Source organism: Caretta caretta, chromosome 3 (assembly GCF_965140235.1).
Source record: "Caretta caretta isolate rCarCar2 chromosome 3, rCarCar1.hap1, whole genome shotgun sequence".
Taxonomy (NCBI): Eukaryota; Metazoa; Chordata; order Testudines; family Cheloniidae; genus Caretta; species Caretta caretta.
Window position 1 is genome coordinate 39202334 of NC_134208.1, and position 25656 is coordinate 39227989.

Below are 25656 nucleotides of genomic sequence, written 5' to 3' on the forward strand. Positions count from 1 at the left end.
GGAAAAGGAAATACTGCAATTTCGCTTCTGAAAGAAGTTCTTTCATTTGAATGAAAGCTGTCTTTGTTCACAAGGAACATTGAGACTGGCATGTTAGTGCATTTCCCAACACTGAAGCAATACAAACAAATGACTGTGACTTTGACATTAAGTTCCTTGCAGAAACAGTCATCAAAATGCAAGCTGCATTTTCTGACTGATTTCATGAGTTCAGAAGGGAAAAGGCCACTTTGTCATTTCTGTTGAAACCGCTTGAAGCTGACACTTCTGCATTAAATTTGTAGAAACAGATCAACTCAAGTAGTGGACATGCAAGACAAGGATTTATGGAATTCAAAATTGAAAGATCTTGTCACTGAACTCGAAAATCTGGAAAGGCAGAAATCTACCCTGGGGCTACAACACAAGTGGTCTGAAATGGATGACCTTAAATGGCAAGACCAGATAGAATCATAGAATATCAGGGTTGGAAGGGACCTCAGGAGGTCATCTAGTCCAACCCCCTGCTCAAAGCAGGACCGATCCCCAATTAAATCATCCCAGCCAGGGCTTTGTCAAGCCTGACCTTAAAAACTTCTAAGGAAGGAGATTCCACCACCTCCCCAGGTAACGCATTTCAGTGTTTCACCACCCTCCTAGTGAAAAAGTTTTTCCTAATATCCAACCTAAATGTTCAATGACTTCCATTGCACTTCAATGTTTGGAATTGTCTACCAGATCGTACAGTCATCTGAAGAAATACATATTTGGGCTTCTCTCAATCTTCGGTTCAATGTACTTCTGTGAACAAGTGTTTTCCAACGTGAATTTCATCAAAAATAAACTGAGGAGCCAAGTGCAAGATATTAGTCTTGAGTTCTGCTTGAAAATGAAAATTACAGAATATTCACCGAACATTGAGCAACTCTCTAAAGATGTCCAACAGCAGAAGTCACATTAAAAGTATTGGTGAGTAGCAATAACTTTAATATGTTCAATTATTATTAGTTGATAAATTTTAACTCTACAAGAAGCTTTGCATCTCATGTAGCTCTCGAAATATTTTGGTCAAAGACAAAAACAAAAAATGGCTCTTCTTTTTTGAAAAGTTGCTGACTCTTGACCCAGACAAGACAGAGGGATTATACAAGAGCTGTAAGTTTGATTTTCTATCAATTTTAAAGAATAACTTTGTGTGCATATGTCAATAAAGCTGGATGCCTGCTTTTAAGTGTGACTTACTCAACCCCATTCTGTGAGAGGCCGACCACTGCTCACAGAATGGTAACTGTTAATTCAGTTTTAATGCTACATTGTAGTGCTGTTTTATGCATATGCATCAGGGACTTGTATGGTACTTTGTAATAAGTCCAATTTTTTTATTAGAGGCCTTATGCATATGTATAAAAAATTCAGTGTGTGCAAATATCACAACATTGTATTTGTCTTAGTCTGTAGTCTCTTGTACCAGTTAAAAGTATGATCTCAAAGAGTAATCCAATTGTGCTTTATTACCTCTTATACATTGTATTTTTTCCCTTTTCATTTCTGCTTTAATTGAACATACTATAACCACCTAATTTTCTCTCAATAAATAAGACTTTGTTTTTGAAGATTTACTGCTTGCTTGTCTATTCTTGATTGGAGGGCTGTATCCGTGTTCTTTCAAGGGTCAGCAAGGTTAACTTGCTTCCCTGGCAATTCCTTTAGGGCGGGTTGGTTACCGGTTTAGGTAAATTGGAAATTAAAGTTGTAAATTAGAAATATTATTTTAGGCAGTGTACCTGGCTTAATATAATTGAATTAAAATCTTCTGGTAACAACTGTTCCATGAATTTTGCCTTTGACCAATATGTAACATCTGCCTAGATGGACCCTTGGTCTGATACAGTATGGCAATGCCTGTTTTCCTACAAAGTTTACACACGAACTCTGCACTGGCTACCACTAAGCATCACACACAAAATTCTAAACAGCCTGGGCCCAGCTATGGGAGGCAACGACTTCCATTGTACTTGGAGCTTGTCAGAAACATAGGGACCTTTGTCTTCGGCAACCCACTAAATCTAAACTGGGCCAAATTCACCAGAGTGTTCCACTCATAAAATGAGAATCTACATCCTGGACTTGCTGATGTTTGTGTGGCCTTACAGTTAGTTCCAGGTATAGCACACTTCAGTCTGCAGTCTAGTCCAAATGTAAAGATGGGGCCATAGGTGTGCGCACGGGGTGTGCCGGATGTGCTCAGGCACATCCTAATCAGGGCTGCCCCAAGTGCAAAAAAAAAAAAAAAGGGACAGCCGGATTGCCAGAGATGGGGGGCACGGGAGTCCGGGGTAGGGGGGGCCCTGGCCCGGCCTCTCTTCTCCGCCTCTGTTCTCCCCCGAGGGAGCAGAAGCTTGGTGGTGCTGCGCACCCCAGGCTGTGTCCTGCTGCTCCACAGCAGCCAGCAGCCAAGCTCCTGCCTCTTCCCTCAACGTGCAGCATACTCACCCCTCCTCCTCTCACTCTCTCTCCCTGCCCCCATTCAGCTGTGTACTGGGGAGAGAGAGGAGGAAGCGGAGAAGAGGCGGGGGCAGGGCCTTGGGAACGGGGGTGGAATCCCTTCTCCAGCCCCCTGCTGTGAACGGCTCAGAACAGGGGGCTGGGAGAACCCCCACAACTCCAGCCCACCTCCCCAGCCCTGACCCCAGCACCCCCCTCCCACACACCCAACCCTCTGCCCTGACTCCTGCACCCTCCAACCCCAGCCCTGACTCCTGCACCCCTCACACACCCTGCCCTGACTCCTGCACCCCCTCACACACTCCAGCCCTCTGCCCTGACTCCTGCACCCCCCACGACCCCAGTCCTGACTCCTGCACCTCCACACATACCCAACCCCCCACACCCCATCTCCTGACTCCTGCACCCCCCACACATACCCCCCAAGCCCCATGCCCTGATTCCTGCACCCCCCCACATCCCCACCCCGAGCACCAAATGGGGAGCTCCTGCGCCCTCCTGCCCATATATTCACCTGCACCCCTTGCACTAAATGGAAGCTGCCCCAGGTAAGCGCTTCCTATTCCTTACATGGGCGTGTACTTGGCGCAGTTCACGCCCGCCCTAGACACCTGTCCCTTTTGCGCATGAGGGAGACACTGGTGCATGTATATCTGGCGTGCGTCAGGTTGCAGCCCCTATTCTGGCTCCTTCTAGATATATTATTTTCCACTGCTCAATCCATTCACACATCAGGGCAGAGTTCCTCTGGGCAGCATCTGCTGGCTCCCTTGACACCTTAGAGGAGTGGTGGGTTTTCTGCTTGGTGTCCCCATCAGGTTCCCCTCGTTTAGCCCTGTGACCTCACTCCCGTTCCTGTTATATCTTTAGTTGTCCCCCACAAACATTTAGAATCCCGGACCTATACATCCTCCCCTTAAGCTGTGGGGAGATCCTTTAGCTTCTGCCAGCCCACTTCTTGGATCCCAACAGGACCACCCTTCTGGGGCTACAGAGCTGACATGGGGAGTGGGAGGCAGCTGCTATCAACTCCTGGCCAGGTTTACTTCGACTCAGGTCCGGGTGCACTACAGCGTGGATGCCTAGAGCCCTAGATTCCACCACAGAACAAAAAAAATTTGTAACCTAGGATTAAAATGCAATGTAGACGCTCAAGTCCAGGGTTCCCTCACATGGGTCTGCTGACTGGACTCCGAATAACCCTAGTGTTTCACACTGCAATGTAGACATATCCAGAGGCACTGAATAACTGTAGTGCTGACGGAAAGATGTTTCTTCTGCTTCACCCTCTTCCCAGGCCCCGTTTATCACAGTCCCCTATTTCCCACAACAGACACCCCTTCCCACCCATAGACGTCTACCCGGGCTGTGGAAGGGAACTGAGCACCCCAGCAGGATAGGAGCCAAACGTAAGGACACGCACCTCCCCACCCTGCTCCAGCGCCAGGCAGGCAGCAATGATCGCGGGAACGCCTCCCAGAGCGGCCCTGCCCTGCACCCCCTGGCAGCCCTGCGAGAATGGGGCACCAGGGTAGCTTGGCTGCGCTGTGTAAGTGCAGGAGAAGGGTGACCCCCTCCCCCCACAACAGACACCTGCCGAGCCGGGAACGAGGCTGCGCAGAAAACACCAACACCCGCTACCCCTTATCGCGCGCGCTCGCTGTCTTGCCCTATATGTGCTGTGAAAGGCCGCGAGCCCTAACGTCGTTTCCCCATCTATCTCGCGGGATTTCCCCCCTAACTTCTCGCGAGAATGAAGGGAGGCGGCCTCGGCAGAGATGGAACCGCCGCAGCGCGTGCCTACCGGCCTCCCCGCGATACTGGCGGTAACTTCCCCCGCCCACCCTGGCGAGGGAGAGAGAGAGTGCGCGCGGGGGTGGGGGATCTTCATCAAGCACGAGAGGGGCCGTGGGGCGGGGCGATGGATGGGTGAGGCCGGGGATCTGTGCGGAGCCGGTGGGTGGGGGGCGGTGAGGGGGGTATTAACGGGGCCCCGCTAGGGGGAACTGTTGGGCTCTGGTACCTCAGTCTGTGGAATAGGGGGAATTCGGCTGCCTTTGGGGCAGTAATCAGGGACCTCTGGTACGTGACGTACCGGGCGTTATTGGGCTCTCTCCCGTATTCTGGCGGCGGAAAGGGCTCTCTGGGCATGAGGGAGTGAAGCTGTCCAACCCCTCCTCACACAGGCCCAATTATGGGTGTCCCTGGCCTCCGAATGTATGCGAGGCCCTACTTTGCAAACACTGGTGATGTGAGGCATCCCACTGCATGGAAGTGAAGTGACTCACACGTGTAAGTGTCCGTAATGTCACAGACCAGTCTGTTTTACTTCATTTTGTTTGTTTCTTTCCTTAAAGGAAGCTTTAAGTTGGGGCTGTCTGCTTTCATGTTAAATCGTTTTCTTAATCTGCATTCCAAGGCTGAGCTTTTCTGATGTCAGTAATTTAGAAGAGTAAAGTAAAATTCCAGGTTTGCCAGGAACACACGTAAACCGTCTAAGATTGTTATATTGTTAATACGTAGGCCTAGAGTAACAAGGTTAGTGTGGGTACACGCAAGATGAAAGTTTTTTCTCTTTCGTAAAAGTTTCTTAGTTGATTTTATGTTTTGTCTGCAGCAGACAGACTGGTCTGAACCATGGCTGTTGGGACTTGCAGTTTTCCACATCCTCTGCTTTCTGATCACTTGCTTTTCATTCCAGCGCTACCACCTGCAGATAGGGCATTTTCTCTGCATGGGTGAGTAGAGAATTAATAACTTACCTGAGTTTGTGTTTCAGTTTGAAATCGGCATCCATATCTTTAAAGTTATATATATTATTATACACCTTCTCTATTGCACACTAGTGATTATAATTTTGTTTGCGTTCATTTGTTATTATATACGATCACACACCACTTAGTAATGTAATATACCACTCAACTGTGTGTGTGTGTGTGTGTATGTATGTGTGTGTGTATATATATATATATATATATATATATATATATATATATATATAATAAACTTCCCCCTTTTTACTATAATAGGCCTGATTTATTTGTGCCCTGTTTCCCAAACAGCTTGAACTAGTAACTCAAAAAAATAGTTTAAATCTTTTGGTCTTGTTGAAGACTTGGCTTTGCTTAATTTAGGGTGGTTTTGTGGTTGAGAATTATTTAGCAGTTAAGTGGTTTGTATGTACTTTGTGTCTATATTGGCCGCATTGAAGATGACAAAGTTGAATAGCAAGGAGGTAGTCTTGGGAAGAATGGGGACTCTGTGTTTTTTTAAAGTGTTTACTGTATGGTAGCCTTGTCTGAACACAGAAGTTTAAATAAGCATGTTCGGTAATTGATCAGCAACGTAACAACGTTAACCAGTACGACTTTAAGTAAGGAGTTACTATATATAAAAATGTGTATAGACTCGGAACTGATCACCAGCTGTGCATTTGTCAAGAAATGTTCAACCTAATATTAGTTTCCTTCTGTGATCCAGTTGCCTTGGTGTATTGTGCTGAATATATCAATGAACTGGCTGCTATGAATTGGAGGTAATTACATTAACTTTTATTTTCATATTTAAATTTTGCTTTTATTGGGAATGCTGGTTTTTCTGTACAGTCCTCAAAGGCAATTTCTAAATGAAGTGTCACATCCCTCAACAGTGGAAAGTAGGATAATGAATGGTTTCATTAGTTAACAAAAAAAAGAACATTAAAATTATAATACAATATGTGCTAAGTATTATATTTTGTTTAGTAGTGTATACCTAACTCTTATCCTTAAGTGAGAAAATGGATTGTTTTTATGCTTGTTTGACCATCTTTAAAAATAACTTTACAGATTCAGGTTATTTGGTTTTTGTTTTAGTTCAAACTAACCCCAGAAAACGTGTGAAAACTCTTAAGTAACAAGTGAAAACAAGGTTAGGTGTGTTTTTGAGAGGAGGTGGAAGGTATTTTTGCTTTTGGTCATGAAATTCATCCATATTTTTATTTGCGCAAGAACATTGAAATTTTTGCATGATTGGTCTCTACTCAAGAGACATAATGCTGGAACAGCAAGTTGTGATAAAACTTGTCTGTTTATATGTCTGAGTCAAGCCTGGGCAAAGTGGGAGGTATGACTTACTGAGGTCAAACTTGGGTGCCTAAAACTAAGCACGTAGGGCCAGATTTTTAAGGGTATTTAGGCACAAAGTTGCACATGGGCAGCTGGTGGAATTTTCAAAAGTGCACAACTACCTAATTGCCACTGAAATCAATGGAGTTAGACACCTAATTGCTTTTTAGAATCCCATTAGATGCTTATCTGCCTCTGTCAAGGTTCCTCCCCCACTCTGAACTCTAGGGTACAGATGTGGGGACCTGCATGAAAACCTCCTAAGCTTACTTTTACCAGCTTAGGTTAAAACTTCCCCAAGGTACAAATTAATTTTATCTTTTGTCCTTGGAATAACCACTGCCACCACCAAAAACTAACTGGGTTTACTGGGAAACGTAGTTTGGACACGTCTTTCCCCCCAAAATCCTCCCAACCCTTGCACCCCACTTCCTGGGAAAGGTTTGGTAAAAAGCCTCACCAATTTGCGTAGGTGACCTCAGACTCAAACCCTTGGATCTGAGAACAATGAAAAAGCATTCAGTTTTCTTACAAGAAGACTTTTAATAGAAATAGAAGTAAATAGGAGTAAAGGAATCACCCCTGTAAAATCAGGATGGTAGGTACCTTACAGGGTAATTAGATTCAAAACATAGAGAATCCCTCTAGGCAAAACCTTAAGTTACAAAAAAGACACACAGACAGAAATAGTCATTCTATTCAGCACAATTCTTTTCTCAGCCATTTAAAGAAATCATAATCTAATGCATACCTAGCTAGATTACTTACTAAAATTCTAGGACTCCTTTCCTGGCCTATCCCCAGCAAAAGCAGCATATAGACAGAGAGACACAGACCCTTTGATTCTCTCCATCCTCCAAGCTTTTGAAAGTATCTTGTCTCCTCATTGGTCATTTTGGTCAGGTGCCAGCGAGGTTACCTTTAGCTTCTTCACCCTTCACAGGTGAGAGGATTTTTCCTCTGGCCAGGAGAGATTTTAAAGGGGTTTACCCTTCCCTTTATATTTATGACAGCCTCTTTAGGTGCCTATATGCCTTTAAAAATCTGGCTCTTAATCTGTATTTAGACACCTAAAAAAAATTGGCCTGATTTTTTTCAGAGGTACTGAGCATCTATATCTTCCCATGACTTATGAGAGCTATAGGTGTGCATCACCCTGAAAATTAGTTGTTTTTATTTAGACATCTAACTATTGATATGTGTGCCAAACTTAAGATATGAATGCTTGAAAATTCTGGCCCTAATGCTTAAATACTTCATGTATTCAAATATCGGGAATAATTGAAATTGGTGCCTACAAAAGAAGGGCTATTTCATAAATGTAAGTGTGTGTTTTCTTTCTGATGCGTAAGCATAGCTTCCTAATGTGAATGTGCACAGACAATTTTCAAAGAGGAAGTTGTATCTATTAGTCACTTTGGGTATGTCTACACTGCAGTTGCGTACCCACAGCTGGCCCATGCAAGCTGACTTGGGCTTGCGAGGCTTAGGCTAGGGAGTTAATGTGGTAGCCCAAGTCAGCTGTCACAGGCCAGCTGCAGGTTTTTAATTGCAGAGACATACCCTCAGTTGCGGTGTAGATGTTGGGGCTCAGTTTGCAGCCTATCCATTAGGATCCAATGTGGGAGGCTCCTTGAGCCCAGGCTGCAGCTGAGCCCAAACATCTACACGGAAGATAAACATCCCGAGTCAGCTGGCACAGGCTAGCTGCAGGTTTTTAATTGCAGTGTACATATACCCTCAATTCTACCACATTAACAAAAATATTGTGCAGAAGTGAAAGGGTAGAATTGGTTACAGTATGCATACAGGCAGAACATACATGTACAGGAATTATTTTTTATTGAAATGTAATGTATGAAGTATGCTGAGTAACACGTGTTTTATTTATTTCAGGTTATTTTCTAAATACCAATATTTCGATTCAAGAGGGATGTTTATTTCCCTAGTATTTTCAGCTCCCTTGCTGTTGAATGCTATAATAATAGTGGTATGTGTTTAATTTAAGTTTATATTTTTAATAAAGCAGATTATAAATTTAATGTGTCCACATTATATGTAAATATATTTACTTTTTCAGGTTACCTGGGTTTATAAAACATTGAATGTAATGACTGAATTGAAGAACCTACAGCAAAAAAGAAGAGCAGAAAAAGAAAAGAAAAAGTGAATATTAATTGATTTATTTTTAATAACACTTTATGTAACCATTCCTTCCATTTTATTAATATACATATATATATATGGTACTCTTTCCCACCCAGCCCCGTCTTGAACTCTGGGCTTGTCAGCTACAAATGGTCATTGTTTACATGTGATATGAATATGGCCATGCAAACAGAAAAAATCTGATCTTAAAAAACCTTCATGCTCTTTACCATACAGTAGTTTGTTTTGTGCTGAGCCAATGTTTTAGCCTCTGCTAGATTAGACTTTCATATCTTCTGCTCAATAATCACTAGTCTATAAATTATATATTTATTTCATAGGCTGCTCATTAAGGGTCTGATTTGATATCCATGTAAAGTTAATTGGAGCTTTGGTACGGATTTCAGTGGGTGCAGGATTATACCCCATCTGTGCCTACAGTGCTTTATTATGAAATTAAAGTGTCAATACATTGAAAAACAACTGTAAAAAAAAAAGTGTTGTGGATCTCGTGCATCCCACCAGGTGTATGTTAATAAGCAACTTTTACAGAATCAGTTTACAAATAAAAAGGTTTGTTTTTTTCCCTAACTCTCACTCCTGTAAATTTAAGCTGAGACATGGTGGTCAAGATGGGTTCTGAAAAAGATTTGGCGGTCATGGTGGATAATCAGCCGAACGTGAGTGCCCACTGCAACACTGGCCAAAAGGACTATATTGTGATCCTGGAGAATCTCAAGTAAGAGTAGGGAGGCTGTTTTATTTCTGTATCTGGCACTGTTGCGACCACTGCTGGCATACTGTGTCCAGTTCTGGTGTCTACAGTTCAAGAAGACAGTTGATATATTGGAAAGGGCTCACAGGAGAGCCACAAGAATGATTTAAAGGATTAGAAAACATGCTTTATAATGACTGAGCTCTTTAGGTGGGATCCCAAAAGGGACTTAGACATTTGCCACACAGCATCACAGTGCCTAACTGTAGGCAACAGGAGCAGTGGGACCCACAAAGCTGAGATAGCATTTAAGCTTCCTATATGATGTATGGGAAGAGCTAGGCACCCAAGAATGTGATCTTCAAAGATAGCACACTAGGCAGGGAGTCGCCTAAGCTAGCAATGGCAAATGCTGACAAGAGTGGTGTGTCCTAAGACCCAGCTGTCTGTCAGAGATAGTGCCTGTCTTTGCTTAGCAAGCCATGACAAGGAACCCATCTGGAATCAGGTGGCTTAGGAGCCTACAGCATTTTTTTGCAGAAATGAGTGGAGGCCTCTAATGTTCCGTAGAAAATGGGGCACTGCCATACAAAATGGGGCACTGCCTACTTGATAACTTTTAGCACAGTGGAGAGAGCACTCACCTGGGATGGGAGAGAGCCAGGTTCAATTCCCCTCTCTGCCAGAGGAGGAAAAGATTGGATTAGGTGGTCTCCCACACCTCAAGAAGGTGCTATAATCAATGAGCTATGGGATATTGTGATGTGGGTCTCTCTCAATCTCCTAAAATGTTCCACTGTGGATACATGATGTTTGAATGGAGGAGGGTGACTGGATGCAAGATTTTCCACTTCCCAGGTTGGTGCTCTAATCACAGTGCTACGGTCATATTCTCTGTCACCCAATGACTGTTCCACTGTGGCTAAAAACCTAGTTATTGGGCCAGAGCCGAATGCAGTATAACTGAAAAGATGATCTGGTACAGACTTCCAAAGAACATATTAACATTAAAGACTGAATATTAATCTACATAAGCCAAATAATAAGATCCCAAGTTTACACACACATATAAGCTTGAGTAGTCTCCTTAATGCCAGTGAGACTACTCATAGGAGTAAAGTTAAGCATGTGCACAAGCTTTTGAGGGACATGGGCCCAAGTTTGTATCACAAGTGTATTTAGGTTGTGGTAAACATGTTCAGTGATTTGGCTGCAGATAATTTCCTTGATCCTCTATACAATAAGACTGACTATTGAGAGATCAAGTGTAGCTGTGTAAAAACTCTTGCCCCTCCAGTGGAAAAAGTAGGATTTTGTGAAAAGAGGTACTGGTTGTTTGCCATACTAGGACTTCATAAGTAAGAAATCCGCCATTTTCAACAAAATGTGTTCAGTGTTGTAAATGGTTATAAGTCACCTTTAATCTAATTAATAAATTTGCACAGTCTGTCCTTTTAATGTGAGATTAGGAAAATGAAAAATAGTTTTTCTAAAACTGTATGAAATTTTCATGGGATCAGCCGTTACAAACAAAACTGCTATTTCTGAACTTAGACATAGAAGAGAATTCATAGAGCAGTTCTCTTAAGTTTTATAAATAAATATAACAGGGAAAAAATAAGGATCCCTTTCTGTTTCCAAGCATCCCGTACTCTCTTTGTCTTTTTAGGCGCTGATCTTGCAAGCTGATCAGTGGGGACAGTTCTCTGCACCTTTGTGGAGCCGAACCAAAATCAGGGAAGCTTGTGCAGGCCCAAGAGTCCACCCACACAGATTTCCTTATAAGGGCTGGGCCCTTCAGCATCAGGGACATGTCTCACTTTGTCTTGTACAGCAAGACCACAGTGTTGGAGCATAATAAATAGCATAGTACAATCCTGAACAGAGTAACACACATGCCAATATAAAAACTTTGATAAGTAAAAATGACAGTTTTAGCATTGAGGAAGTTGAATATCACCATAATGATACAATAGTTTGCATACTTTTAAGTGGATAGAAGCTGGATATTTTCTTTGTTAAAAATCAATTAATATGAAAGCACAGTGGCTTTTTTTTTCTAAAGTGTGGATATGTGCACATTGGAAGAGAATAGGTGCCAAATCAATAAAGTAGGTATTTTTAAAAATTGGAATAGCTTTTTTTCAGTTCCAGGAAACTCTCAAAATACACTTTAGAATTCTAAGTATAATTGAAGCAGCACATGGTTTTAAGTCTTCTCTATTAAAAGGTCTCAAAGGTAAATAGCAATATGTTTAAGAAAAATAATTTAGTCTTATAAATTAATGACTACAAACTGAGACAAATGTGATTTTTTTTCCAAATGTTATAAAATGTAAATAACAAAAATATTCCAGCATTTTTCCCCCCACGGGATTATCAAGCCTTACCTACGTTGATTACTTTTCCTTTAGATAACCTTTTCATGTAACGTTATGAAGGAAATTTTAAGTTTTAGAGTGAGGGAAATACATAAAAGAATAATAAAAAAATGGTTTTCAAATTATTTTTTTTAAAAAGTGTTTTTTAACCATAAGGGCATCCCCCAGAGAATTAAACGGAAAGTGGTGATTGTGTTGGTTATAATAGGAATAGATTTATGAAGTGATGGAACAATAAATGTAACCTAAAAGCCTACTTGCTGACAAACCTAAAATAATTACATCGTTAATTCAGACAGTTTTTGCTGGTTTCAGCTTTCTATATGTGTAAGTAACTTGGGACTAAATTTTTATTTGTGGTGGAAAGCCTGAATCAACATGCTTTGCCTGGAAGATTTCAAAGGAGGTTTTGTGAGAATGCTCCAGGTTCAATGACAAGGAGTCTAAGATACAGCCAAGGGATAGCTGCTCTACTAACTACTGCAGACTTTGGGCTAAAAAGGGGAATTTGGTCATTGGATTCATGTAGCTTGCAGGGACAAGCTTCACCTCCAGCGTGCCCTGATCTTCTCAGTGCTACAGGGAGAGTCACTGTGGAATAATGCTAAAAGGTGCATGAGGAGTATGACATCCACCTGCCATCCTTCCTGTAGCCCAGCTTTCGCTGTATTTGAATCATGGCAATTCTGGGGCATTATGGGTCTTTTCAAAGGGGGGCAGCTAGGACTGTGCCCTAAATTTCCTAAAGAACCCTAAATGCAATAGAATTTGAAGTTATCATTCCAAATGCAAAACTGGTTAATGAACTGAGCTTGAGGTGAATTTGCCCACAGACACTTGATTCGGCTCTGTCTGGGAACTTGACAAGAGGAGGAGGAGAAGAAAACACAAGCCTCCAAAAAGAAGTAGGAGTCGGTTTTTAACAATTTTCATTCTATATAAGAGGGCACATTCTCTGGCTTGGAACATGTTTACTGAAAGTAATGTGTTTCTTCAAGTTCAATAAGACAAAGTCAGATTATTTTGCCCCCTTTTTATTTTAAAGCTAAACTAAATCCATTAGGAATGAGGACACCTACTAGTACTGGCATAGACACCAATACAGCAAAACACTTAGGGCTAGATTTCTGAAAGGTATTCAGATGCCTGAAGACACAGATTGGTGCCTAATGGGATTTTCAAAAGTTTTTAAGCAAGTTAGGCACCTAACTCCCATTGATTTCAATGGTATTGACCATTAACTTTAAAACATGAATTGTTGATGGGACTACTCACATGCATAAAGTTATGCATAGACTTAAGTGCTTTGGTGGATCAGGGCCTCAAGTAGCATACTCACTTTGATAAATTTGTCATGTATGCATTTCAGAAAATGTTCAACATAGCTTCTCTCAGAGTACTATATTAACTTTAAAACTAAGCTTTTTTTTTTTTTCTTTTTGTAAAGGATTGTCATATATCGGAGGAAGGGTTTGGTTTGCTTTTTTTACGTAGGTTTTAGTATAAAAATGTTGGGAAAAAGTTTGAAGTAAGAAATAACTTGAATTTTGGTGATCAAAATTACACTGAAGTTTTGGGCTCAAGACTAGTTATAGATCAAGAAAATGTCAAACAACTGGGTTTAAAAAAAAAAAAACAGCAAGAAAGAGGTTATGTGTTAGGGGTTCAGATGATAAAGAACCAAATTTCTAATTAGTGAATATTTTATTCCTCTGTCATCATTGTTTTGAACAGTTTCTTACATACACATATATTAGTCTTATGCTTTTTAACATGACTGGGGAAAAATACTTGCATACACTGTAACTTTACAGCATGAATAAAACCAGTTTGTGCAAGTTGTTAGACTTTGGTTATCTCAGCACAGAAAACTCAAATACTATGTCTGTTCATATTTGTATCCAATGTAAATATTTTTAAATGCAAAACACCCCTTAAATCTTGTATATGTTCAAGAAATATGGGTCAGTTTTGAGTATGGTAATATTGGTTTGCATCCAATACAGGTGTAATATGAGTAGGGACTACTACAGTTAATTAAACTAACCAGTGAATGGCAATGGTTCATACTCAAAAACTGATTTATTTCTCTTGCAGTATTTTCCATACTACCCATCACCATAGTAGCTAAGCAACTAATTGCAACATATAGGAATGAGCAAGAATGCTTAGACTGTAAACACTTGAGAGCAGATACTTTGTGTTATATATATTTTTACTACTGTAAAGTGTCCCATGCACTCATGATTTAAATAAAACCCTCAACAGGAAAATCACTTTAAAAGGATAATTTATGCATCACAGTGCACTGTAAGGTTCAAATCCAGCAGATATGTATATACTTAATGTAGTAAAGTTAAGCATGTTGGTAAGGGCTTGCAGGATAAAGGCCTATTACTGTAAATAGATTTAAATTAAATAGTAGTGGAATTGGTTAAAACAAAGCAAATTTCTTAAAATGGACAAACTCCAAGTGCCAGTTACGACGTACACACAAACTTAGCCCAGAATCAAATGAACAGCATAACCTACCCTTTCATAAGTTTAGTTAGAGCAGGGCTTCTCAAACTTTAGCAACGTATAGGCCCCCATTTTGATTTTAATTTTTTTGCAGATCCCCAAGCTCCCTCCTTAGCCTCAGGCCCTGCCCCACCTCTTTCCGCCCCTGCCCCTCCTTTTCCCTGCTTCTTTATGCCCCCATCCCTGCTCCTCCTCCTGCACACTGCTGAACAGCTGTTCCCCACTGCATAGGAGGCTTTGGGAGGGAGGGAAGGGGAAGAGTTGATCACCTGGGCCCCTGGACCCCCTGGGGAGTACCCTCATGGACTCCCAAGGGTCTGCAGACCCCAGTTTGAGAAACTCTGGGTTAGATGAATAAGAGACAGATTCCAAAGTCGAGGGCCCTTCATGGGACGCATCATACCAAACTAGTCGTTCAGATCTTAGGACTGTAAGCACCTCAGAGACCTCAGTTGTCGTGGAAGGAAATGTGCAGAAAGGCAGTCTTTCATAAATTAGGACCTAGGGCTTTCTGAATCAAGGTGCAGCCTTAGAAGGGAATGTGAATAAGAACAGCATACCATTCTGGGACATGGATACGGATCTTTGATCATACAATAGAAATAATGATGTTTTAGTAGCACCTCAACTGGTCTAAGAATCCATATAGTGGTATCTGAATATATTTGTGGATGTCCAGCCATCAGCACAAGCTCGATGTGGATAAAACAACTAATTTCCCCCCCATGCTTCATTCCCACTACCTCTCTTTCTCAATCACTATTGATAACAGCACTGATATTGATAACATTGATCATTGATAACGTTGTTATCAACAGTGATCTCAATCACTGTTGATAACATCCTTCCTGTCACTCAAGCCTGTACTCTGGGTGCCATCCTTGACTCAGACCTATCTCTAAGTCCTCACTGTGACCTATGGTGCCTAGGGCAGCCCTCACTGGAAATGCCACGGTCAGGGCAGGCTACAAAAGGGAGAGCAGAAACTCCCAAGGCTGGTGGGTAACACTGACTTCAAACTCCTCAATCAGTCACAAACTCTGCTTCTGATCCCCCCCACTGGTGAGCAAGAAGCAAAATCACACAGCCCCTTTATTGTTTTCTGGCTCTCTGGCTCCTAGTCAGCCCAGAGGTTCAGTGCCATGAGAAGTTATTTAAAAAACTCTGCTCACATATACAAAATGTTCTTCTGACCCCAAAGGGTCAGCCACGTTACCAGGTCAGTGTAAGCTTGGATAAGCAGGCTAGGCAGTTCTTATGCCAATCTGTCTGGGAGTGTCACCCAGATGCACAGCATATGTTTGAAATACAGATATACCCTACATATCTATAACATAAACAAGATTACAAAATACCCAAAGATTACCCAAAATACCATGCTGCTAGCCAATCCTTTAGTGTCTAAAACTAAAGATTTATTATAAAGAAAAAAGAACAAGAAATGGTTAAATATTAGAGCAGTCACATACATACAAAGACTTCAAAGTCCATATATCAGGTTCCTAGTGGTATTGATGAATTTGCTGGCTTGAAAGTCCCTGTGGAACACAACCACAGCTTGGATGGGTCATTCAGTCCTTTGTTCAGAGCTTCTATTGTAGAAAGGTTACTCCAGAGGTAAGAATCAGGAATGAAAAGAAAATGGAGAAGATGCAACTGCCTTTTATAGTCTTTTGCAATGCAGCTTGAATGTCCTTTGTTCCAAACACAAGCTGCCCAGCACGTGACCTGGAAGCCTTAAAGTTCTGTCCATAGGCATGCCCCTGCATGCCTTTCTGAGTCATAAGGTGCATCCCTGACCCTTTCAATGGGTTCATTGTACAATTTATGTCCCTTGATGGGCCATCAAGCAGGCTAGGCAATTCTTATGCCAATCTGTCTGGGAATGTCACCCAGATGCACAGCACATGTTTGAAATACAGATATACCCTACATATCTATAACATAAACAAGATTACAAATTTATAACATTTTCTCAGATACCTCACATGGCATATCTGACACAACTCTTTGCCATTTTACAGTATTGGTAGTCATAATATCCTAAAGTGTTTCCCAGATTCCATACAACATCACACTCACACCCAAGCTATGTCTAAGACTGTCTCTACTGTATGGTGGTGCATACTACAGGGGTATAAATTGCAGAGTGCATCAAAGTGTGCTGTTTGAAAGAGGACTACTTTAATGCAAACTAGCTACCTTTAAGTTCTCTCCAGCAGTGTCCACATGGGGCAGTTAGAGTGCAATGCTTTGGTGCTCTTTGTAGTTCATGCTCTCATAGTCCCCACTGCGGGACAGCATAGACAAAACTTAAGCCTTACTCATTCTTTTTCAATATCATCTCCAAGGCTTGGTCTGACCCAGCAACTTATGTCGGTATAACTACAATACTCAGAAATGTAGAAAATCCACACCCCTGAGTGATGCAGTTATACCAACTCCCAGTGTAGACAGTGCTATGTTGATGGGAGGGCTTCTCTCATCAGCATAGCTAGTGCCTCTCAGGGAGGTGGAGTACATAAGAGGACAGGAGAAGTCCTCCTGTTGGCATAGGAACGGTCTTTGCTGAAGTGCTAGAGCAGCACAGCTGCAGCCTTTTAAGTGTAGACAAGCCCTAATATATGTCCTTTCCTGTCCATCCACACAGCTAAAACTTTCATCAAGGCTGTCATCATCTTGTGTCTCGATTACTACAACATCCTTCTCTCTGGCCTTAACAAATGTAATCTTTTGCCACTCGTATCCATTCATAATGCTGCTGTAAAGATAATTTTTCTGAGGTGTTGCTTTAAACTTGTTACCCTTTCTTTCCATCCACTGGCTTCCCTTTCACTATTGTACCAAACATAAACTGCTTGTCTTCACTTTCAAGGCCCTTCACGCTCTAGCCCCACCCTATCTTTCATCTCTCATTCAGCATCACAGTGTTGACTCCCTCCTCCAATCAGCCCATGATGTCAAACTCCATCACCTACTTGTTACATTTCCAAAAAAGTTCCTTTCTGCTTTTTTCTACCCTGCCCCTCACACTTGGGAGGAGCTCCTCATAAACATCCACTAAACTAACTCATTCTCCTGCTTCAAACCTGCCTCCCTCAAACATTTCCTTTGCCATGATACCTTCAAAGAACTTGACAAAAGCTAGGCTGCCTATCATGCTGATCAATGATATCTCATTGTTTCCTTGTATTCCCCCATTGATCTGTTTATCCATCTGTTGTCTCTTGTCTTGTACTTAGATTGTAAGCTCTTTGGGGCAGGGACTATCTTTTGGTTCTGTATTTGTATAGCATTTAGCGCAAAAGGCCTTGGTCCATGACTGGGGTTTTTAGACACTAATAATGCAAATAATAAATATATATATTTTTGAACAAGACATGAAACTTGTCTTTACATTATTTGTTTCTCTCTACTTTCAATCTTCAATAATTATTTGTCACCAGTCAAGAGTTTTCCCTAAACCTGTGTGTGGTAGGAACTTCACACCCCAGAGTGATCCATTTTAGAACCTTTGTTATAGGGTCATATATCTGAAATCTTGTTCTAAACTGTGCTTTGGGGATTACTGAGAGTAGTCAGGTTCCTAACACTGCAGCTGGCTCTGAGAGAAGGTGATTTGTGAGATTTGTACCTGAGAAAAAGACAATAAAAAACAGGCAGCTGAACAACCAAGTAAGTAAATAATAAAACTAATGCCAAAACTTTCAGTCCTGTACAGCAAGTATTTTGCTATAAAATACTGGGGATCATAACCCTTTTGATTTCTTAAACACATTCTACCCATTTCTATGTTGTAAAATAGGATCAGTGAAAGATTTAATGGCTCTGTTGGTTGGAAGGTGCTGAAGGTTAGTCGTTAGTAAGGCCATTAGTAAATAATCTTGCAGTTCTTCATTTTCTCGTTTAAAATGAAAGATTCTTTTTCTTATTTTGTTTACTCTCTTGCTTGGCATCAAAAAGAAAATAATCTAATTACTGTACAATAATTACTACAGAAATTCAGTACTGAAAACATCTCAAAGCTCCCACTATTCATAAAAGCTCATCTGAGCTAAAACATCCAGCCACCTAAAACAAAGAATGCTCAATCCAAAGCATGACTAAACAAAACAAATTCAGTCACAGAGAACATATTCCAAAAGTGGGGTCCTGTAACTGAGAATGCCCTACTGCTGACCTGGGAACTAACAGCCAAAGGCTCAGCAGACCTGGATTTGTGCTGGAAATGGCCCAACTTGATTATCATACACATTGTAAGGAGAGTGATCATTTTAGATAAGCTATTACCAGCAGGAGAGTGGGGTGGGGGGAGGTATTTTTTCATGCTTTTTGTGTATAAAAGATCTTCTACGCTTTCCACAGTATGCATCCGATGAAGTGAGCTGTAGCTCACGAAAGCTTATGCTCAAATAAATTGGTTAGTCTCTAAGGTGCCACAAGTACTCCTTTTCTTTTTGCGAATACAGACTAACACGGCTGTTACTCTGAAACCTGTCATAGGGAAGAAGATTATCTTAACTGCCCACCACTAACATAATGGGTGTTTTAAAAATTCTTATAGATAGGTGAATTACACAGAGTGTCATGCACTCAAAGCTACTCACCCCACATTGCAGTGAAGAGACATATCAAGAGCTGCTCTAATAGAATGCATTAATCGGCCCACAGGTAACAGTGACATAAATAAATGCAGTGAAATGCATTTCAAAGGAAAGGATGCAATCTACTAGAAAAAGGCATTAAGAACCACCACAACTTTATGCATAATTCTGAAGTAGCTTATAATGTGACACAGACAATTGTGACATTCAGGCTATCTTGTCTACATATGTGTATGTCAGAAAAGAGGACATAGGTGTCAGGACACAAGTATTGCATTCCGCCCCAGACTCACCAAAAAGCCATGGCGTTCACTATTTGCAAAATAGCCATGAACAGAGCTGCAGAGAAATCATGTCAGAGAAGAGGCTAAGGTTGTGATCTATGCATTTGAGCCTATAGAAAAAAACAGAAAATAAAGCGTTCAAGCCAAATCCCACTGAAATAGGAGACTTTCAGCTGAATGTTGGACTGGATCTTAACTGCTTAAATGAAATTAAAATATCTTTAAAAAATGAATAGTATAATTAATTAATTGAAAGATAATTTAGTGTCGTTACAAAGACATTTTAATTTGACTAATGGTGACTGACCAATAAGAAAAATGTGTGAAAAATTAAAATTGCAAAACATCAGAAATGTTTTTATTGAATTTTTACAATTTAATCTTCCTCTGAGAAATGCCAATGCCTCTACTCAATTCTTGACTGTATAATACACGTCTCCTAGTTCATTGATTAGTACACAGCAGGATTGGCAGAATCATCTGCTTCTCTCTAGATTATAAAAATGTGTTTAAAATATTTTAGCTGGATGGATCTTTTAAATTGGAACCCTGAAAGATAGCTTGTCATCCCAATTAAAAGACATCACCATTTAAAATATTCCAATAAGGTCTTAAAATAAAATACTGTGCTGAATAAAAATACCAGAACAAACATTATATTAGTTGCATTTCTTTTATATTCGATCCTTATTTTTTCATCTTTTAATCTTTATTTGTCAACTTCTGGGTTAAAAAACTAGCTATCAGAGTTTTACACTGAAGTAAGCAACACTGAACCCCTTAATGCTCGCTGAATGTATCCCTTTTAAGCAGATTTATGTTAATTATATCCCAATTAAGCAACAGTCATTACCATACACTATGATTAGGCTAAACTGGTCTCTTGAGAGATGTCGTTATAGAGTGGCCATCTCATTTAAGTTTAACCAATTAAATGTACTCTGGATCTGTGTTAACCCATTAAAAGTAAGATAAACTAGGAGACATGCATGATTGTGACAATTAAATATGTAATTGGCAATATTATATCTTGCTATGAAACAATCAGTTTGAACTAATAACCTGTAGAGGGCTCCATTGGTATGTTGTATTGGAACTACTTAATATATTTTGGCATCTACTGTAATTTAATCTAGATTTGATATTAACTCATTTTACATGGTTTTAGCAAAGTGCAGAACATTGAAGACTTACTGAAATGGGGAAAAAAGTGTTGAAAAGACAGATTTAAGGTAGTTGAATAAAGTACAATACCCACAAAAACTATCTGCACTTATAGTTTCGATGCATTAATAGAACTAGGACAGTATTGCTAACGCAAAAGTTCAAAAATCATGAGTCATAAGATTTACAAAAGGGTGACATGTTTTTTGTCCATCTTCAGAATTTTAAATTTCCCCACCCCTAATTTATGTGGGAGAATTACAGTGTTTCAAATGTATCACAAATAATATAGTTTTGACCCCTCCAGCTGTAGCTCTCCCTAGGGTACTCAACTGAGATTGGTGCAGCCTCCTTGTTCTAAGCCCTGTAAAAGCATATGGTAATTGTGTGCTCTGAAAAGTTTACAATCTTATGCAAAGCATAGAGTTTCTAACACAGGAGCTGCTATTGCATCCCACCAAACTTCTCTCATGTAGGGCCACTAAACATCCATGTGATGGGAACAACTTTTAATCTACTGAGCTGAGCTGAATTCAAACTGGTGAAAAACGGTGGAACTCATTAGACTCAGGCCTGGTCTACACTATGGGGTTAGGTCGAATTTAGCCGCGTTAGGTTGATTTAAAAATGACTGCGTCTACACAACCAACCCCATTCTGTTGACCTAAAGGGCTCTTAAAATCAACTTCTGTACTCTTCCCCGATGAGGGGAGCAGCGCTAAAAATGACCTTGCTGGGTAGAATTTGGGGTAGTGCAGACGCAAATCGACGGTATTGGCCTCCAGAGTGCTCCATTATGACCGCTCTGGACAGCACTTTCAACTCTGATACACTAGCCAGGTACACAGGAAAAGCCCCGGGAACTTTTGAATTTCATTTCCTGTTTGGTCAGCGTGGTGAGCTCAGCAGCTTGCAGCAGCACAGGTGACCATGCAGTCCCAGAATTGCAAACGAGCTCCAGCCTGGCCCGAAAGGGAGACACTGGATCTGATTGCTGTTAGGGGAGAAGAATCTGTGCAGGCTGAACTCCAATCCAAAAGAAGAAATGCAAATATATTTGTCAAAATCTCACAAGGCATGTTGGACAGGGCTACACCAGGGACACACACACAGCAGTGCTATGTGAAAGTTAAGGAGCTCAGGCAAACCTACCAAAAGACAAAGGAGGCAAACGGTCTCTCTGGGTCAGATCCCCATATATTCTGCTTCTATGAACAGCTGCATGCCATTCTAGGGGGGGACCCTACCACTATCCCACCATTGTCCGTGGACACCTGCAAGGGGGGAGTCTCACGTCACACAGAGGAGGATTTTGTGGATGAGGAAGAGGAGGATGATGAAGAGGAGAAGAATGCGTAGCAGGCAAGCGGTGAATTTGTTCTCCCCAGCAGCCCGGACCTTTTCATCACCCTGGAGCCAATACCCTCCCAAGGCGGGATCCCCGACCCTGAAACCAGAGAAGGCGCCTCTGGTGAGTGCACATTTGTAACTACAGTACAGGGTTTAAAAGCAATAGTGTTCATGGTCACCTAGTTGAAATAGGGGAATTTTTGTAAGGGAACAGTAAAAGGACGCCATTCAGGCTGGGCTGTCTGCGTTTGGCTAAAAAGGATCATCCCAGAGAATAGCCACGCAGTGGGGAAGGGGTGAAGGGATCATCTCGGAGAATAGCCACATGATGAGGTAGAGGTAGGTGTGTGCTGCACATCTACCCAAATACTGCAGCCCCTCCTTTTAAATGTGAAACCCGACCCATTGCTTGCTCTGGGAAAGGGGGGTGCTGCAGTTTGAAAACATTCCCACATGTTATGAAGGCATAAGAAGCCCTCTCCCTTTTTATCTCCCCCCAGGTGCAAATGTTTCTACGCTCCTCCAATCATTTCCGTCCCTGAGGTTATCGCAGATTAGAAGGCGAAAAAAACATACTCGCGATGACATGTTTTCCAAGCTCATGCAGTCCTCCCGCACTGATAGGGCACAGCTTAATGCATGGAGGCATTCAGTGGCAGAGCCCAGGAAAGAAGTGAGTGTGAAGAGCGGAGGTAGGATGCGATGTTGGGGCTAATGGGGGAGCAAACGGACATGATGAAGCATCTTCTGGAGCTGCAGGAAAGCCAACAAGAGCACAGATCTCCGCTGCATCCACTGCATAACCGCCTACCCTCCTCCCCATGTTCCATAGCCTCCTCACCCAGACGCCCAAGAACACCGGGGGAGGGTTGGGGGGAAGGCTCCAGGCATCCAGCCACTCCACTCCAGAGGATGGCCCAAACAACAGAAGGCTGTCATTCAAACAGTTTGATTTTTAGTGTGGCTACAATAAACAATGTGGCCTTGTCCTTCCCTCCTCCCCCACCCCACCCGGGCTACCTTGTTGCTATCTCATATTTTTTTTTAATTAATAAAGAAAGAATGCATAGTTTCAAAACAATAGTTACTTTATTTCGAAGGGAGGAGGATGGTTGGCTTACAGGGAATTGAAATCAACAAAGGGGGTGGGTTTGCATTAAGGAGAAACACACACAACTGTCACACCGAAGCCTGGCCAGTCATGAAACTGGTTTTCAAAGCCTCTCTGATGCGCAGCATGCCTTGCTGTGCTCTTCTAATCGCCCTGGTGTCTGGCTCAAAATCGGACGCCAGGTGATTTACCTCAACCTCCCACTCCACCATAAACGTCTCCTCCTTACTCTGACAGATATTATGGAGCACACAGCAAGCAGCAATAACAATGGGAATGTTGGTTGCGCTGAGGTCTGTCTGATCTAGTCAGCAAACAGTGCCAGTGAGCTTTTAAACATCTAAAGGCACATTCTACCACCTTCTACACTTGCTCAGCCTATAGTTGAACTGTTCCTTACTACTGTCCAGGTTGCCTGTGTAAGGCTTCATGAGCCATGGGAGCAAGGGGCAGACTGGGTCCCCAAGGATAACTATTGGCATTTCAACATCCCCAATGGTAATTTTCTGGTCTGGGAAGTAAGTCCCTTCTTGCAGCTGCTCGTACAGCCTGGAGTTCCTAAATATGCAAGCGTCATGCACCTTTCCTGGCCATCCCACACTGATGTCGGTGAAACATCCCTTGTGATCCACCAGTGCTTGCAGCACCATTGAGAAGTACCTCTTGCGGTTTATGCACTGGTTATGATCCACCACAGTTAGGGAACCCCATTGCAGCAAAGTCACCCAGTATGAGCTGCACATTTCCCAGAGTCACTACCCTTGATAACAGAACGTCAATGATTGCATTGGCTACTTGGATCACAGCAGCCCCCACAGTAGACTTGCCCACTCCAAATTGATTCCCGACTGACTGGTAGCAGTCAGGCATTGCAAGCTTCCACAGGGCTATCTCCACTCTCTTCTCAACTGTCAGGGCAGTTCTCACCTTGGTATTCCTGTGCTTCAGGGTGGGGGAAAGCAAGTCACAGAGTTCCAGGAAAGTGGCCTTAACGCATGCAAAAATTTCACAGCCACTGGGAATCATCCCATACCTGCAACACTATGCGGTCCCACCAGTCTGTGCTTGTTTGCTGGGACCAGAACCAGCATTCCACTGTATCAACCAGCCCCACTGCCTCCATGATATTCCAATTGCCACAGCCCGTGCTTTCAGGAATGTCTGTGTCCATGTCCTCATCAAAATCCTCCTCGTGCTGGCGTCTCATAGCCCGGTTCTGAATATACTCCAGGATAATGCGCGAGGTGTTTACAATGCTCACAACAGCAGCGGTGACGGTGAACTGAGCAGGTTCCATGCTTGCCGTGGTATGGCGTCTGCAAGAGAGCAGAGTTGCAGTGGAAGCAGTGACAACAGTTAGCAGTCGTACAGCACCCAGGAGGACCAGAAGTGATCCCCCAAGCTCGTCGCTAGGGAGCAGGAGAGCAGAGTTGCAGTGGAAGCAGTGTATGAAGACGGTTAGCAGTCCTACTGCACCGTCTGCTGACAGCAGCACCCAGGACTCAATAGCAGTGGTGATGGTGAGCTGAGCTGAGTGGGCTCCATGCTTGCCGTGGTATGGCGTCTGCACAGAAAACAGGCACGAAACGATTGTCTGATGTTTTCACGGAGGGAGGGGTGACTAACGACATGTACCCAAAACCACCCGCAACAATGTTTTTGTCCCATCAGGCTTTGGGAGCTTAACCCAGAATTCCAATGGGCGGCGGAGCCAGCGGGAACTGTGGGATAGCTACCCACAGTGCACCGCTCCGTAAGTCGATGCTAGCCACGGTAGTGAGGACGCACTCTGCCGACTTAATGCGCTTAGTGTGGACATATGCAATCGACTGTATAAAGTCGATTTCTAAAAATCGACTTCTATAAGAACAACCTAATTTCGTAGTGTAGACATACCCTCATAGACTTTAAGGTCAGAAGGGACCATTGTGATCATGCATCTAGTCTGACCTCCTGAACATTGCAGGCCACAGAACCTCACCCACCCTCTCCTGTAATAGACCCCTGGCCTCTGTCTGAGTTACTGAAGTCCTCAAATCCTGGTTTAAAGACTTCAAATTACAGAGAATTCACTATTTACACTAGTTTAAACCTGCAAGTGATATATGCCCCATGCTGCAGATGAAAACGAAAAACCCCCAGGTTCTCTACCAAGCTGACCCCTTGGGGGGAAATTCCTTCCCGACCCCAAATATAGTGATCAGTTAGACCATGAGCATGTGGGCAAGACCCATCAGGCACTAGTAACACCCTTAAGCATCCGATGAAGTGAGCTGTAGCTCATGAAAGCTTATGTGCTAATAAATTTGTTAGTATCTAAGGTGCCACAAGTACTCCTTTTCTTTTTACCCTGAAGCATGTAGTCCTCAATAAGTGCTAATTTTACACATATTGGAATGGGGCTTGGTTTCTGGAAAGATAAGTTTATTAAATCAAGTTCTTACCCTTCTGGAATGTTCATAGAAAGGGTCTTCCATTCTCTGAACTCAGAGGCAAAATCTCCTACATGTTGCTCCCAGTCTCAAACACATTTCTCACTACAATAAAGTGCCACATCCTGTTCTTAAAGGGCCAGCTCCTACTAGCCCAATTACAAACACTAAAATGCAACAATAAAACAAATATTTATACAAGATCTAAATTTGCTTCTAAATACAAAGATTTCCAATATAAAGTAATTCCAAACTTTCAAAACTCTCCTTTGCTGTGATGTCTATGAAAAACTTGATGATGGTTAGACTGCTGGTGTGCTGAGACCACTGTCTATCATGCTGACCAGTATTGTCTCA

General features: G+C 42.2%; 1 protein-coding gene across 10 annotated transcripts; it reads left to right on the plus strand.

Annotated features, from left to right (window-relative positions):
- Positions 1–4178: 4178 nt before the first annotated feature.
- Positions 4179–21743, plus strand: TMEM18 (transmembrane protein 18). Of its 10 annotated transcripts, XR_012667570.1 has the most exons (7): positions 4223–4348; positions 5105–5222; positions 5965–6019; positions 8487–8580; positions 8671–8756; positions 9352–9418; positions 11123–17740. XR_012667570.1 is itself a non-coding variant. In XM_075126437.1 (6 exons), exons 1-6 carry the CDS (start codon positions 4263–4265, stop codon positions 21726–21728), a joined length of 492 nt encoding a protein of 163 aa, XP_074982538.1. In that variant the 5' UTR covers positions 4179–4262; the 3' UTR covers positions 21729–21743. The 10 variants fall into 10 exon arrangements, 9 of the variants coding, with proteins under 9 accessions (XP_074982538.1, XP_048701338.1, XP_074982539.1 ...); XM_075126437.1 differs by lacking the exons at positions 9352–9418; positions 11123–17740 and adding an exon at positions 21641–21743 and having other exon boundaries at positions 4179–4310; positions 5102–5222; XM_075126438.1 differs by lacking the exons at positions 9352–9418; positions 11123–17740 and adding an exon at positions 21641–21743 and having other exon boundaries at positions 4222–4310.
- Positions 21744–25656: the final 3913 nt, after the last annotated feature.

Coding starts and splice junctions, on each gene's coding strand:
- TMEM18 (XM_075126436.1), top strand. CDS start 4,238: ATGAAGGGAGGCGGCCTCGGCAGAGATGGAACCGCCGCAGCGCGTGCC. Junction 5,223..5,964: donor AGGGCATTTTCTCTGCATGG/GTGAGTAGAGAA, acceptor TCTGTGATCCAG/TTGCCTTGGTGTATTGTGCT. Junction 8,757..21,640: donor GCAGAAAAAGAAAAGAAAAA/GTGAATATTAAT, acceptor ATGCCATTCTAG/GGGGGGACCCTACCACTATC.